General features: G+C 40.1%; 1 protein-coding gene across 1 annotated transcript in view; it reads right to left on the bottom strand.

The window, feature by feature from the left end:
- The window catches only part of LOC140238326 (uncharacterized), a 45,563-nt gene extending 32,532 nt beyond the window's left edge, over positions 1 to 13,031 (bottom strand). The window contains exon 1 of the mRNA XM_072318291.1: positions 12,654 to 13,031. Coding sequence (XP_072174392.1) covers positions 12,654 to 13,016 — 363 coding nt within the window. The 5' untranslated portion in view covers positions 13,017 to 13,031. The remainder of the gene's footprint in view (positions 1 to 12,653) is intronic.
- Between the last annotated feature and the right edge of the window lie 3,991 nt (positions 13,032 to 17,022).

Raw genomic sequence — 17,022 nt, 5'->3', positions numbered from 1 at the left:
AATAATATTCAATAGAAATTACTTCTTTGCAATGTCTTATCCTGCAAGAAAGACATTTTCAGTACTTGTTATAATAATTGTAAGAAAGGCTTTATCAAATAGAGTAAATTCAATCCTTCCAATCTACCCCCTGTTGACATGAGTACCAAGTTGGAAGTTCAGTGAATGGAAGACAATGACATTCCATGAATCTCATTGAAAAAAAAAATACTGAATACATACCCTGAGATGCTCTGGTATTGGCTCGATGAAGATTTCCATGCTTTGTAGCAGCAAATGTAGATTCCGAATTTAAAAACCATGCAAATTCAACAGCAAAAGTTGGAGATCAAAGATGGAGATTGGAGAAGTCCTCTGCTTAGCTTCCATCACAAGGTATGAGATGAGACGAAAAGGAGGCACTTCACTTTGCCACGAGTCATGCTGGAGGTAACTCTGAGGGCTTATATAAAGATCCACGGTATTATTGATGGGCTAATAATAACCAACCATCTTCAAGAAACTAATGATGCCTGTCCAGAGAAGTTTTTGATCCTCCTTTTGACCCACTCTGTCTCCAGGGGGTTCAAGGTTGAGGGAGTGTCTAAGGGCGAATGAATGCCCGGCTGGAAAGTTCAGAAGACTTTTCGAAGGATGCAGGCAAGAGAAGAAGAAAGTGGAGAAAGAGCCAACAGATGAAAACTTGCATCCAAAAATATGATGTTACACCTCGCAAGAGAGAAAGAGAGTGAGAGAGAGATGGAGAGTTGTACAAAGGGCACCCGTGTCAAGTGCCTCGAATTGAAGAGCTAAGCATGAGATATATGCTGCTGGCACTGAGAGAAAAGCTGCTCTGATGATGTAAACCGAAGCAAACTCAAAACTTCTTCTTCATGAGCGGGGGAAAATGTGCCCGCAACCACCGACTGACAACACTCGAAGTGAAGCACCCCCAGTCCATGCACCTTCACTGTGCCCCCATCGATGATCGCCGCGGAGACGCTGCCAAGCGGAGCGTGAAGTTCTCCATTGTGATAGTTTGTGGCCATCCACCGCCAGCTAACTCCACTTCTCTGGTGCTTGCTCTCCCTCTCTCTCCCTCTCTCTTTTCTCAGGCAATCTAATCTTGTCATATATCCTTGTAGCTCCCAGACATGAGCTGGGCTTATCCGTACAAATGGCTGTGTTTATTAACGAAGTGTCTAGAAATGCAAGGGATTACCCAAGCTAGATGATGGGATATTTTATTTGACTGTTATTACCATTATTCCGTGAAGAAACAGCTGAGAAACAGCTGAGAGTTTGATGACCAGAAAAGAAAACATTTCAGAAGAGGGCATAGACATGTGGGGAAATTAATCTCAGAATAAATGCAAGAGAATGAAAAAGAAAGAAAGGGGAAACAAAGAAGGGGAGAAGAAAACAGTTTGCTTGATTTACTGTACCCTGAAACTCCCTCAGAAAAATATGATTTCAAACACCCCTTTACTGCATGGACTTCACAGATAGAACAGGCCATTCACTATCTCACAATCTGAGGCCTGTCATTGGCCAAGTGGCTAGTCATGTTTATGCATAAGCAATAGTTGGCCACAGAATGTGCAGTCTGTAAAGCCATTCATAACAGAGTTGCTCCTAGTCTAATAGCCCAGACCCTTTTTACCAGAAAGCACAAACCAACCTGTAGAAACATGCCCAATATTCTTTAAAAAACTAATAGCAATCACACCATCATATTCCTGACCTATTTGATTTTAGCAGTGGGTTACAATTCTTCACTTCCATAAAGTTTTTGTCGATAATAGTCAATCCTAAATGTCAAAGAGTGATTTCTAAGAATATTTTTGTCAGACTAACACAGGGCTTCCCAAGATGTCTGTTCGCTGTGAGTCACACATGTCCTCCACTGCTTCCAAACAGAGAAAAAGGAATATCATGTTGAGTTTTTGTGGAGGTTCCTAATATTTGGCAGGGTAATTGAAGGTCAATCGCAGCTACTGCAGGCACGGGAGATGGTGAAAAACCTTGACGACTGCACTGAGGACTAGTCAGTAATGAGTAATAGATTTTTCTTATTTTTCTGACTGGGAGTAAGACAGTTTATCAAATTACATTAATTTCACATAGCATTTTTTTTTTTTTTTTCATTGACAAAACCTTCGACAGAGAGCATAGGCAATAATCAAATTCTCCTCTTGTCTGGAAAACGATGGAGTCTAACATCAATTTGCTGCATGCATGCTTCCGCGACTGCCTGAAAACTAATTTAGACATGGTCTCACAAATCCATCATTTTCTGCGAGCATGGCATTAATTATTGCCACTGTAAGGGTTGGCATTAATTGCACACAATTTTACCTCAGTATCTTAAGGACTGAAATATTCAAAAATGCAGTTATCTATATGGCATTTTGCATGATTGTCTAATAAATGAATTGCTCACACATTTAACTGAGATTACACTTCAATGTACTACACTGGATTTGAGAGCACTATAAAGAATAGCTTTTGCACAATGATAGGATGTTACAAAAATGTTGCACTATATTCTCTGTCACATGATGTATAATATATTTCAGGATTTAAGACCCCACAGATAAACAACCACTCACTAATTGAGCACAATGGACATGTGTTGTGTATAGAAACTCAGGCAGCGATCAGTTCACTGAACTCGCCCATTGCACTCTCGCTTACGTAAGTAGGCAGATACAAGAGCCCTTCATGATTTCCCCTCTCAACAGACAAAATACAAACAGCGTCAATGAACTGGTCGTAGCCTAACACACCCTTGTGGAAAGAACTTCGTACAAATAAGACATCCTTTTTGCAGCCCATTCATCCCAAAGAGTTGTTCACCCCGGCATGAATGGAAAGGAAGCAATGAGGAAAAACACTTTCCGCGATTCCAAACTTTTAGCACTCGCTCGTAAAGAACACTTCAGAGAAGTGGCGACTGGGTCTGAGAAAGAACCACTTTACTCATTTTACTGCCCTCTCTTCTCGCTCTCTTTCTCTCTCTCTCGTCTTCTTTCAAGATTTCTCTGAAAATTGGGCAGAATGCAGAGGTGTCTCTAACAAAAAAAATAAATAAAAAAATCTCTTAGTGCTGTTTTCTTTCCTAAAAGGGCAAATTTCAATTCAGACTTTAGAATACACTTGATTACAATTATTCATGTTATTGTACCAAGCATGCATCAACAACTATAGTACACACAATTAGCAAGTACTATGAATGAATTCTGTTCTGTGCATGTTAGCAAATTATCAATAATGGATCTGAAACCTCAAAAGACTTGCGAGTAGAGAATGCACAGTTCTAAATGATTCCAAACTGGATTTACTGGATTTACTGGATTCTTTGTATGCAGTTTACAGTATTTTTCTTCATGAGATACTACTCTACCCCCACATGAAGGCCAGCAGAAGCAATATAAGCAGATCCAGTGTCTGAAAAATGAGGGTAGAGATGAATTACAGTTAGTCATACGAAGATGATTAAAAATAAATCTATATATCACTCAAATGAGGCAGAACTCCTCATAAATGCATGCATAAAACATGCTTCAGAATAAATATGCTGGCTGCTGATGCAAAAAAAAAAAAGAAAAAGAAAAGAAAGAAAAAAGAATCACGATGAAACAATGAAAGGGGTTGCATATGCACAATAGGTCTGCACGCGTTGTAACCGCAATCAGCCTCACTTGTTGCATGAGCACGGGACCAGGCGAACTCAGCCGCCGGCAGTGACGGTCTTCTCTATTTCTATGGTAGCTGATTTGCAGCTCACAAAACGGACGGGGGGAAAAAAAGCATGCAGATGATAAACAAAGCCTGAAGCTTGTCCTAACCACACAAACACATGAATCATATACACCAATCACCAATACAGTAATGGCAAGACGAATATTATTTTTTGGTCCTCGATTTCCCCTTGTTATTATTCATTAGTACCGTACCCACTGCACATTCTGGCCATTTTTTCCCCAAAAACTTTTTATCTTTTATTATCCTTTGCCATGGCAATGACAAACACAATATAATAATCCCCAGAAGTGGGAAGAGAAAATAAAAGATTCCACTTGGATTTCAAGCCTGGAGCATGCCATTACGGGCACGGGAATTGATTTCCTTTATAATAACTGGATAATGCCTGAGTTATGCACGTTCCTCATTGCCTAATAATTACTGGTTTGTGTGCTGGAGGGTATCGGGGTGTAGGGAAAAAAATGGTGCTTTGTTAGATTAGATATGGCTTGAGTAGTCTCTACGGAGAATTTATGGCAATGTTTCCATGTGCGCATCCGAGTATACATTTCATTACACTTGGCAGTGATGTAGTCCAAGTTTATTTCATTGTGCTCTGGGGCATACTTCACCTCAGTACATTAAGTTCAAGAAATTCATCATCTGAAAACAACATAATACGAGTTGGATATGATGGACTAGAAGCGATGGTGGTGATTCACTACAAAGATGACTGGCTTATTTAAAACATTACACTATAAATATTTGACTTACAATTACAGAGATGTAACACATGAGGTACCGGTATAAAATACATATTGGCACTGTCATATTCTATGCTTGTCCAAAAGATAGGAAGGACGGAATTTTTGCCTACTCATGAGAAAAATAACAAATATGGATCGCTGTCAATGCTGACAAAATGGCAACATAATTTGCATTAACACGACACAGACGATACATGTCACATGAGTTATCGACAGCGAAGTTATATACATATTGATCTAACATGGTAACATAACGATGCTGGCAAAGTCTCCGTTGGGTTTTCTTCAAAAAGCCTCTCTTGACAAGTGACATGTAAATTCATTAGTGTGCTTGCAGAAGAATCAAGCACATTACACTCCTGCATATTTTCCACTACAGGAAAGGTTGAATTGTGTATTGTTTTGTTTTGTAATTCAAACTGAATATGTAAACAACGTCATCAGCATGAGACCAACATTTACATTTTAAGATTACTGGAAGTCCCATTCACCCAAACCTGAAATTGACAGATTTTTAAAATCAAGTTTTGCAACATGATACGAAAACCATGAATGTAAAAAATAAAAATGAAAAAATAAGTTCTCATGATACATGTATGCATCGCAATCCCCCCCCCAAAAAAAAAAAATGTTACAGCATAATTTTTTTTTTAACTGTTGTGATTGCTTGTCCTGTAAAGTATGTGTGAACAGCACACTAATTTTTTTTTCTTAATCCCATAATGCAACACAACACAGTAGGTCTCCAAACTTTGGTGCCCACGGTCACGCTCTGGTCATTGCTTAGGGATGCACAGTTTAGCGATTCAAATTGCTTCATTTGCTGTGTGTGAGAAGGGTGCCACAAACAATTAATTTTTTACATCGCAATGCAAAAACGACAGCTCCTGTGTGTGAATGCACCTAATGGGTGCTTACAGTCAGGTGCATGCTTCTACAGTTACCTACTTGTGACAATCTTCTCAATCATTACTTATCGTTTCCTTCTTGCTTTGAATTCACTGATCTTGCGTAAAAGAAACATCCCTTTTCACAGGTAAAGTTTCCTTTAATCCCATAAGAAGTCTTGGGCGTTGTTTCTGAGGGAAAACCGATGGCTACTGAGCACTGTGTATGGTAGCTAGTTGATTTCAGATCAAACTGACCTTCAGCCCAAGGTCATCCACAGCTGGACCGAGGGGGGAAACCCTCATCCTCAGCACTGCCGTCTAATGTGATGAGTCACGTCATGGGGAAACAAGACGCAGTTTGACGCTTGGTCTGTCACATCAACGTTAAGTAGGCTAAATGGCTTTTAAAGTATCAATATTTTTTGGTCCGACTGTTTTTAAAGGAGGCAGAAATTATGTTTGATAATGGCACACAGATTCCTCCTCAAGTAAAAATATTCCCGTTGTTTCAAAATAATTCCTTTTGTTCATTATAGCGATTATCAAAATCACTGTTTAAGTGACACAAGAAGGCCTATAATAAAAATGCTTTGTGCATACCTACAAATCAAAACTTTGAATGAAATAAATTTAGGGCCTACACGTTTGCAGCAATGGTAGGAGGAAATCCTTTTTATTCTTGAGATTTGTCTAAATATAAGAGCATTAACACTGCTTTTTCTGCAACTGATATTTTTCTCCTTTTCTGAGCATGAAACATTCAATACCCAAGAGCTCTGTATCAGACGATGAATTGCATTTAACTCTCATGTCAGGCTGGCTCCCGACCAACACAATCATACACCTATTTTAGTGCTCTGCTCTTTATCTGAACTTATGCACACCCACAAACTGCTAAATATATCATAGAAAAGAAAAAAAAAAGTGAACCTCAGATTTAATCTAAAAAATATATCATGAAACGCCTTCCTGACATACAGAAACAGACAGAGGGACAAGGAGAAAAAGAGATTTAAAAAAGAGAAAAAGGGACAAAAAAAGAGAGAGTAATAGAATACCAGAGACTTGCTGCTTTTCCCAAATGGCTAATGAGTCACTTTTTAGTTAAGACGCAACCCAATCTAGCTGGGGGTATACCCTACCTGCAGCTAGTGATGTAGCTTCACCACGGTCTCGTGTCCTGGCCCACTGCCGACCCTCCCAGGATCATGACTGGGCACGTTAATCGAACATAAACATTTACGTTGGCGACCCAGCTCAAACTTCGCAGCGCTCCATTTCCTGGCACTCCCTACATGCTCACGTCGACAAATTATGAAATCTTTGCCCCCGTAAGACCCGCAGTGGGAATTGCAGTGGTTTCAAATACTTTCGCCCGAGTGCAAGAGCATGAAAATGAACAATCGCAATGGGAATAACATGGAGGAGGGGAAAAAAAATAAAGAATAAATCTTTGAGGATTGGGCTATATCCTCTTCACTTATCGAAAAGCACATAAAATCAGTGTAACTCTACAAACCTAAACAAGCACATTACCTGTTTCTATAAAAGTCAATCAACTTTGGTTATAGGGACGGAAGTGACCTTGCATCTCAATTTGTAGCAAGTCCATGACAGGGTGGCATTTTGCTCATGTGCTCCAACAGGGGTAACATTCAAGCAGCGGTGTTTCAAACATCCAAAGCCAGAGGCTGGAAAGGTGATGCTTTGGTAGCACTTAAAATGACATGTGGAGGAGGCTTACTATTTTTTTAAGGGGTAGGGTATGGTCTACTTGGCCATCTAAGGCTGCGTTCATGCGAAACTAGAATTGCGTTTCTAAACACGTTTAGTAGCTAAACGCGTTCATGCGAGTTTTCCATTTAAACGCGTTTCAAAACGCCGATCTGAAACGCGGAAAAAAGGGCCTTTTGAATCATGATTCTGCCAGAATCACGATCGCAGAAACCGCATGAACGCAACCGAGATTTCAATCATGATTCTATGACGTCATTGTGCGCTGTGCGCATGCGTGTCTCATGGGGTATCCCACAGCTTGTAGTGTTTTGATACCATACTTGCACTTGCTTGTTTACATCAACGCCATACACCGATTCTATGCTCGTATCTAACTTTAACTGTTTATTATAATAGTACATGTAATTACTCTCCGATTGAGTTGATAAAAGTAATGGTTGCAGCGCTGTGTCTACCAAGGGAAACAATTGGAGAGACGAAGAATTAGGATTATTCCTCGATCTGTGGGCAGAGCCTGAATGCCACAGCTTATCGGAAAGTATTCACCGAAAATACGAAATAAAAACGTAACGGCCTGTACAGTTGCAATAAGGAGGTCTGGCTCGAGTTGCAGAGACAAGGTCAAACTGCGCAGTGCGTTGCGCAATGGCAAAGGATGAGCTGAGCCAGAATCAGCGCTGCGAAAGCCCGCATGAACGCTCTTCCACTGAGACCATGATTTGAAACACCGTTTTGAATCATGATTCATGTTTGTGATTCTGGCTATGAAATTCGCATGAACATGGCCTAAATTCAAACAAAATTCCTCCTGAACTGTGATGGAGAACAGCAGTGTGATACCAGGGTGGGGTGAATAAAAAGTGCCCATCCGGGAGATGAGAGTTGGAGTTGGCAAACATGGCGTGAACAGCTGTAGTCATTCGGTGCTGATCCAATGTTTTGTCGGTGTATGACAGATATTTTGTCGGTGCATGACGTGTGATTCATTGGTGCATGACATGAACCCTGTAGGCCTACAGGATGTTTTCATTTTTGAGATCAAATTGTCTATATGATTTACAATAAAAATCAAACTGCAAGCGAAATATTTGTCTCTTTTCATTCTGCACTTAAAGCAATCATATATATATATATATATAACCTCTTGTGAATGTTTGAAATTTCCATCATACTGTATGCAAAGATGGCCAAATGCTTGATATGTGTTTCATTCTCCTTCTTCTTTTAAAGTCTTGAACTCTGTAGTTGAAGATTTGGCATTGCAAGATAGTGTGCATGTCATTATTCATGAAAAGTTTGTCATATCTACCTGCAGATTTGTCAAGTTTTCTGTTGCTTTTCTCCAAATATTTCCCAAAGGCTTATGAAGTCAGCATCACACAATACTACAAGTTTCCAACCATATGTTACATTACATGCTCAAATGGAATGTTTTTACGTGCTTCTTATTCAAATGATTCATCATTCTAATGTTACACTTGCTGATTTCTGCTTGACAGCTACCAACAAGGCTTCCTCGATGATAGCTACTAGCATGAAAGTGAAACTCAACTCAAGGTTTAATGTAACTTTCTAAAAGAGAGCAAAGTGAAACAAACAGAACAGTAAAGGCTTCGTCAAAACTGGATAAGGAATAAGAAATTTTCATCACTTGCAAGTCGCCTCCAAATTCCTACTGAACTAATCCCATGAATACCATCATGCTATACATACTGATGTGATCAATGGCCAATTCCAGAAGCTAACTTCAAATTTGTTTGCCAAGTGTGTTTTGTTTTGTTTTGTTGTTGTTGTTGTTTTCTTGGTGGTACAGACAACATATTATTTAAATTTAAAATAATTTGGTAAACTACAGCTGTCACCTTTAATTCCACTTCCATCATTCACATCACTCACTGATCTTCGGCTGCTAAAAATGCTGGTGGTGACGTTGATGAGGAGAATGTGAGGAGAGAGAAATATGGGAGGGGGTGGGGTGGAGAGAAAGAGGGTGAGGGGGGAGAAAGGCCAGCGTGTCATTCAACCTCGCCTGCTTCCTGGGCTGGGCTCTCTGGAGAGGGAGGCAGTGGCTCTGCTCGGTGACTGAAGACCCTCGGAGATGCGGACTGGTCGAAGTGCCTTGTATATATTAGTAGCGGGGGCACATGGCACGGAATGAACCCTGTATTGCACACGTTGCTCCAAACGAGGAAATCAGGTGAGAAGCTTGTCTCGCCCTCCTCTCATTTTCTGATGACGCTCGCATTTCCAATATCACACCCCTGAATGTCATGGCTTTTAGCAATACGATTTGTACGGAAAGAAATACAGTCTTAAACTCCTATTTCACCCTGCTGAAGTTTACAGAAATGTCTTCACTCGAACTTCCAAGACTGGGTGTAGTTGGTTTCCTGAACAAATAAAACAACTTGTTTGAATTTACCATCAAGGTAGAAGAAACTGGTACATTTATCAAATCTCAGAAGAATTACAATCATTGCAAGTGTGTCGTAATCTCTCCACTGGTGTCTTCCTAAATGGAATCCAAAGTTTTAGATGAAAGCGTTCAATCACAATACAGCTCATTATCTTTAATCAATAGCAGATATTACAGACTTGATCCCACCATGCATAGATTGTTATGCTAATTTTCCCTAAATGTCCATCTTTTTTTTCCTTTTGCTCACAGAAAAGAAGCACTTTGGTAAACTTAAATTATAGTATGGTAAAATCTCACTATAACACAATCCTTGAAACAGGCAAAATTGCATCAAGTTGTCAAAAGACAGAAGAATTATTACAGTTGAATTTGTTTCACTGTTGCAACCCATACAGCTTTTAGCTAAAAAAAAAAAAAAAAAAAGAAGAGTGAGAGAGAGAAAAAAAAGGATGGAGCATCATATTCCATCAAGATTGCTGCATCACTTTTCCTACACAGGAGAGACCGTAAGATCTACTGGCCGAATGCAGCGATAAACCTTTACTCTCTTCCTCGCAACACACCTGGACTTTTTTCACTATTGCCAAACGCATGACCAGAGAGCAGTGCTGCATCATGTGGAGTAAATGTTGTTGCCATGGCGACACACAGAAACAATTACTTCTGCCTCATGATAAACTGATTCTCAAGGCCTCCTTCCAAGTTCACTGACCTGGAGTAAGGTCCCTGAACCCTCCTGCATGGTAGTGTTTCCCTGATAATTTGATCCAGGTATGTTCTGAGAGCAATAGATTTATTCATTCCAGCTTCCTAGAAAGACAATTCCTTCTTCCCAACTGATGTGGATGGAATCTGGTTAGTGCGCATTATTTTATCTGCACTAGGAACTAATATAGATACTTCGTGCAAACCAGCACAGTGTTTGTTTTGCTGGCATCCTTTTCTTTCAGACATACAAGGAATTGAAAATCCTCTGAGTAAACTTTGCTCTTTGCAGTGAGTGGATTCTATCTTTAGATTTAAGTTAAAGCTGGGCTGTGCTTTCATGAAAAAAAAAAGAATAACAAAGAATCTCATAATGCACTGACAGATTGTACAATACAAATGAAATCATGAATTTATAGGACTTCCATATCGATTTTCTATTGGTAAATTTGACTTTAAGCTGAATGAATAGCAATTGTAGTCCCAAACATGATATATGTGACCTCGTGTCCCACTTTTCTTTCGACAAAGTTCTCCTAATTCCCCAGCCGGATTGCATCAAAGTGCAATTGTACCCTAAGTTCCATTCTAGGTCCACTGTTTTCTGACACGCAAAGTCAAGTTCTTCAAAATATGAAATGTCACATCTCTTGCAAAGCATGCTACCTCTTTGCACCCATAAGTTTCAAGAAAAGCAGGAAAGATAAATAGAAAGTATCATTCGGCCAATATCATTTGATATAGGGGATCTTTTTGGGCTGGTAGCATCAAAGAAATATTGCACCTTATCTGCCACATGGTACTGTTCAAATCACGTGGTAAACATACTGGAGTTGTGTCATTATCTGTACAGCAAATACGTCCATTGTGGTGGGTAGAAACACTGGCTATAATTCTTCAAAGGGAAAGAGAGCTTGGTTTGCACACCTGAGGCCATTGTTTGCCGAGTCCTGTATTAATTGAGGTGACTCACTTTAATCTGGGTCATTAGACCGTGGGTACTCCTACACGAATCTACACCTTGCCTTGTGCATGCTAACCTCAACATTTCAAAAGTTACATGCCGCATTAAAAAAAAAAAATCAGCTCTACAGAAAGAAAGAACAACTTTTCTTTGCTTCATACACAAAGAATATTTTCTATTTTAGAACTTTCTTTTTGTTATTAAGTTCCCAGAATAAAAATGAAGAGACTATCACTCAGAACATAATCCCTAAGTTTCTGCTTTCATTTTCAAAATGCAAGTGCAATCTTTTACAGTTTCAGAAACATTTAAAACGTCCAATATCAAGAGTTAAATGGCTCCTATTCATAGCAAGCACAATGTCTTTGGAGAAACATCTTCAAATGTTCCATATTTTGAAACATACTGATCAAAGGAGTTGGCCAAATTTGTGGCAATCCACTTTGGTCAAGAGTAGTGACCCTCAAAACATGTGGCAGGTAAATCCTCCTTCTATTCTCAAGCAATATGACTTACAAAAAGGCTGTTGCTATTGCTTATACACTCATTAAACTGCTGTGAGTAATTTATCACTTAGATCATTAGAATACCATTGAATCTACACTGTTAGCCAGAGGTGAAATGGAATTAACAAAACAATAAAAAACAAAAGAAATTGATTTTGATTGTGCTATTTTTTTTCTAAGACTGAGGGAGGAAGAAGATGGAATCATCCGAAAGGGGATTTGGCTGCACTGATCGACGAGATGGATAGAGACGATGCTCTGAGTAGAAATTGAGGGGTGAAATGGGGATCACTACTGCAGCACATAATCTTATGGGTCTAGCAATACTGGAAACCATTAATGAGTCCTGCCAAGCTTGATTGAGATCAAGGTCCTGTTTCATAAAAAAAAAATCCTGTTCCATAAAACTTGTTATCAGTAACAACTGCCACATTTCTATGAAAAATTTACTCTCAGCCAATCAGATGCAAGGATTTCAGCAGCTTGTAACAACTATCGTAACTTGTTATTAATAACAAGTTTTATGAAACAGGGTCCCGGTGAGCTGATAACATATTTCTTCTGTGTGTGTGTGTGTGTGTGTGTGTGTGTGCGTGTGTGTGTGTGTGCGTGCGCCTATCCTATTTTCTTTCTTTGTTATTTTTTTTTTAAGCCGTTTTAGTGCCTGGAACCACATCAGTCAATGATTCACTGATTCTATCTTCTTCCATTTCCTCTCACTTTCTTCATTTCATTTTATTTCACTATTATATTTCTCAAATGACGATACATCAGAAATATATCCTTGACCAAGAATTGCATGATAAGACAATAAATACCAGTGAAGAAACTTACTGAATGGAAATGTGAATAGGAAATAACAGGATAATGTTGGGGTACCTGCTGAAACATGAGTTGCTGGGCAAATTTTCCTACAAAAGCTGGATGAAATACACTTACCTGATGTGCGGAAGACAGCACAGAGCTGAGTTTTGGGTGTGTCCACCAGCTTGCTCCTAAACTCTCTTCCAGGTACTGCTGAGCCTGAAGGGACTGGGGGAGCCCCTGGGGTAGACCCTGCTTGCGAGCCGCTGCTGCCGCCGCCACATGTGCTGCAGCAGCAGTGGTGTGCGGTGCCGCCTTTACCTGCTGCCGGGCAGTGCGGTGGTGCTGGGCTGCAGCCGGCGACACCCCATGGGCGTGGTGGTGGGCGTAGAGGTACCTCTGCAGGGAGGTCAGATCCCTGGAGCCAACCAGGCTGGAGAGGCGGCCAATGTTGGCCCCATCACTTTGGGCCTGCGCCTCCTCCAGTGACTGGACCATGGCCACCGCCTCGCCCTTCAGCTGGTTGGCGTGGGTACCGCACACATCGCACCTGTCGCTATTCCAGGCTTCTTGCAGGCTCCGCGGGATGTGAAGGTGTTCGTACAGTGTAGAAGAATCCTGAAACAAGCATCAAAAGATTATCTGTCAGTAACTAATCAACTCTGTCACTCAAGACACTGGTTATAACAACCCATGTTATCAACACTCCTGTATTTAGAGAAAGATACAGAGTATAATGTTACCATGGCAATTGTGATTCAACACATGATTATCCAGCTCTTTATTCAAATGCAACAGAAAACAAGTCAACATAATGAATAAAAACACTGCAGACTTCTCAACTCACTTGAAGTCCCTATAGATGTATGATGTGCTGCTCTAATGTGGGTCAACCAAATGGGGCATAAATATGGCTAGACCATTAATAGTCCATGATCAAAAACAGCACAGAACTCAACAAAAGAAAAAAAAATCAGCGAAATGTCCAGCTCTATATTCCAACAAACCATGAGTGGATCAACTCTGCTGTGCAGAGGAAATAACTCCAGCTCCTAATTCTCTCTTAAGGATTCACAGAGAGAGAGAGAGAGTTCATCTGACTATTACGAAAATCCATCTCCAGTGTACACATACACCCACTGAAGCCCTAGGTGGCAGGCCCAACCAGCTGCACTTCTCCATCCCCACTGGTCAGTCCCGCTGCTGCTGCTGCAACGGCTTGTGTGCCCACGAACTTAGGCTAATCTGAGAGTCAACAGGAAGCACTGGTAAACAAGTAATTGGCAATGAGTGGAGGCAAATAAAACATGGGTACTGTTTTCTCCTGGCCCCCATACTTAGTGCCAGCCTACCAAACAAAAAAATGTGCTGAGGTCGGTTGCTCCATGTTACCAACAGGAGATGGAAAGTGGGTAGGGAGTGAGGGATAAGCGCTAAGCACATGTGTGACTGCAGCTTGTCTGTTTTTCAAAGGTAAATGTTTTGAAGTCAAACTTACTCAGTTCAAGGAAAATGTTCTTCCACAGGAATGATGCAAAAATCAAATGCAAGAAGCAGTGTTACGTGTGAGTTATCTGCAGTCCGTAACAAACACAACTTTGCAGCTCCAACCCTCTTTGTTCAAACTGTTGTAAGGAGAGAGATAGGCATTCAAAATCTCATTCTACATGGCATCTACGGAGACACAGCCATATCTCACAAGGTTTAGTGTGTGTGGGAGGTGGTGTTGGGTTCCTGCATATGGTTTGATGAGCAGGAAGAAAACACTTCTCGTCACTCAGTTAAAATCCCTGGTGAGAACTCCCTGAATGATACGCATTCCCAGAATGCAATTCCAGATCCACTAACATGCCAAGTCCAGCACACGAAGCACCATACTTCATTTATCAGGTCATCACAGGGTACAAAGGAGAACATACTAGCCTAATACCTCCTTGGTATAACCATGGTTTAACAGGGAATGGTGGAAATTTGGTACAGAGAATTCTGATATATATTCTTATTTTGTAATAGAAAAAATTCTTATGGGTTTTCACTGTTTTTGTTTTGTTTTTCATTTTTAGTCTGTTCTCCCCCCTTTTTTTTAACAGATACTGACTATTCACACTTGCTGTCATACACCATGCTTCTTGGTCCTTACAATATCTTCACACCAAGTTTTCACTGTGTGTGTGTAGACAAAAAAAAGCCATGCAAACAGACACAAAACACCCTAATGACGCGTGGACCTCTTTGGCAAAACATGGGCATGATTTGTTACAACAAGAAAATAAACCCATTCTGGCAATAATGCAGTAATTTTCCAGGTGAATCCATCTTATAGAGCATTAATTTTGTTTCATGGCCAAGACATACACAATCAATGAGTGCTGCCTGTATCTTGTATACCAAGAACAGATAGAATTAGGGGAAAATTAGATATATGCAAATTACTGCATATACTGTATAATTATGTACTTTGATAACACTAGAAACCGACTTTCTCCACAGATGGACTACTGCCTTGGAGGAGTGGCTTTGAACTGAACTTTTTATGTCAATGAAACTTTTATATTAATGTTTTATATAGGCTGATTATAGTTACTACTATCATGCCATTTGATGGTTTGCAAAGAGCATGATTGTCATGTCAACTATGTTGGAGCAGGGAGAGAAAATTTTACCAAAACAGATCAAAATGGCCCCACATGATCCTCTAAAACTCCTCTGTTTGTTGGTATGACTGAACCCAACAGGACGAGAACGATAAGTCCAGAAAGAAGGACATCACTGTTAGTCTTTTTTATGAGAATACTTCAATCAAAGTTTATGGTTTCTTTTGCAATTGTGCCTAGCACTGATTTAATGGTAAGATTTTTTCTAAGGATTCAGTACTCACCAGAGAATCACCCCTGTTAGTCATCCAATTCATTCCTCAAGAAGATCCAATAGTCTGGACCACAAAATTTCATCAGAACAGAGCAATGTCTTCTCACACTGCTAAATGAGCAGTCCGCGGGTAAAGAATTAGCTGAACAAATGAGGAAATCTGGAAGCTGGGGCCAAAACAGACATCAACAGAGGCTCAAACTCATTGCTCTAAGCCCTTTTTATTGACTTTCCCCCCCAAATCCATTTAGCCTAAACTCCTCCTCCTACTGATAAACAACTGGCTCCTTGATTCAAATGCTAATGGGTAATCTATATAATTACACAACCATGCATCTAGCTGTGAAGATAGGGGTAAGAAAGCTAAGGGAGAACAGAAAACTAGAGAGGGGGGGGGGGGCTGATGAGATTGTAGGCTGTTTACACCATTTATTAACAGCGTGGCTTCACTCATTACACTCCCACCATAGTTCATGAATGAAGGGGGGGGGGGGAAGGGGGTGAGTGGACAAAGGACTGGACAATAGATCCCCACATTTCTAACTGGACACAGCTACAAGTTGTGGTCAGGGGAGTGATATTGCGGACCTGTCAATCAGGCCAGGTGACAAGAGCGCAGTAATCTGATAGGCAGGTTCAATAGTGCTAGTCTGATCCCCAGCCCCTTGATGAACTCTTCAAGGCACAAGCATGCTTGCACTGTTGTCTTTACCAAGGAGGTTACCTCTTTGTCTATATACCAGGTGAGGTGGGAAACGAAATACCTTTCCAACCCACTTCCAAACTCTCTTGTCCAAAGGTGAAGGAATATTAGAATCATATTTTGGCACCATCCACCCTACCCATTAGTCTTTGTATATTTGACAGAAGCCTTGACATATGAATTTTCTGCTAAGTATATTTTAGAAATGCAAACAGAAGAAAACTGACCAGAAAAGAATATAATCTATTTGTGGAAAAATTCGCAAAGAAAATGGGATTCCATCGGGATATGGGATGGGATCCCAATGGAATCCCATTTTCTTTGCGATCCCATCCCATATCCCGATGGAATCCCATTTTCTTTGCTCATTTTTCCACTAATAAAGTATATTTTAGGAGATGAACTATGGGTATTCATTACTTCTTGGTTCATTGTCGAAGAGAAACAGAATAAATTAATACTTTACGCTTTCATTACCTTAGAAACTGCAAGGTTTTCTTGACTACCCAAAGCCAAAAAAAAAAAATATATTATTGAAACATGAATTATTTCAAGCAATATGTTCTCTATGATAATCAATTCATGGCATTAATCATATTTTGGAGGAATGACACTTGTGTGTAAATAGAGCACAAAACATGTGTGACGTAAAGAGAATTTTTACATGGGTATTTAAATAAGTCAACTTCATCACAGACTCATCTAACATAGAATTTTTTCTTTACCTACCAATAATAAACAGGTCTGGGTGTAGACTAGATGTAATAGCTTGAATCCAAGAGGAAATGGAATGAATTGGAGCTGATAGAGCAAGGGATTACAGGCCAAAAGGCAGCAAAAGCCTGTCATTAGCACATATTCTTTGGAATAATATGCCTAATTTGTTGTTCACACAGTTCATTGTTACACGATAAGAACATACCATGGGCACAA

This window comes from Diadema setosum, chromosome 1 (genome assembly GCF_964275005.1).
Source record: "Diadema setosum chromosome 1, eeDiaSeto1, whole genome shotgun sequence".
In the NCBI taxonomy this organism is placed as follows: Eukaryota; Metazoa; Echinodermata; class Echinoidea; order Diadematoida; family Diadematidae; genus Diadema; species Diadema setosum.
This window is presented reverse-complemented; position numbering and strand designations above follow the sequence as displayed.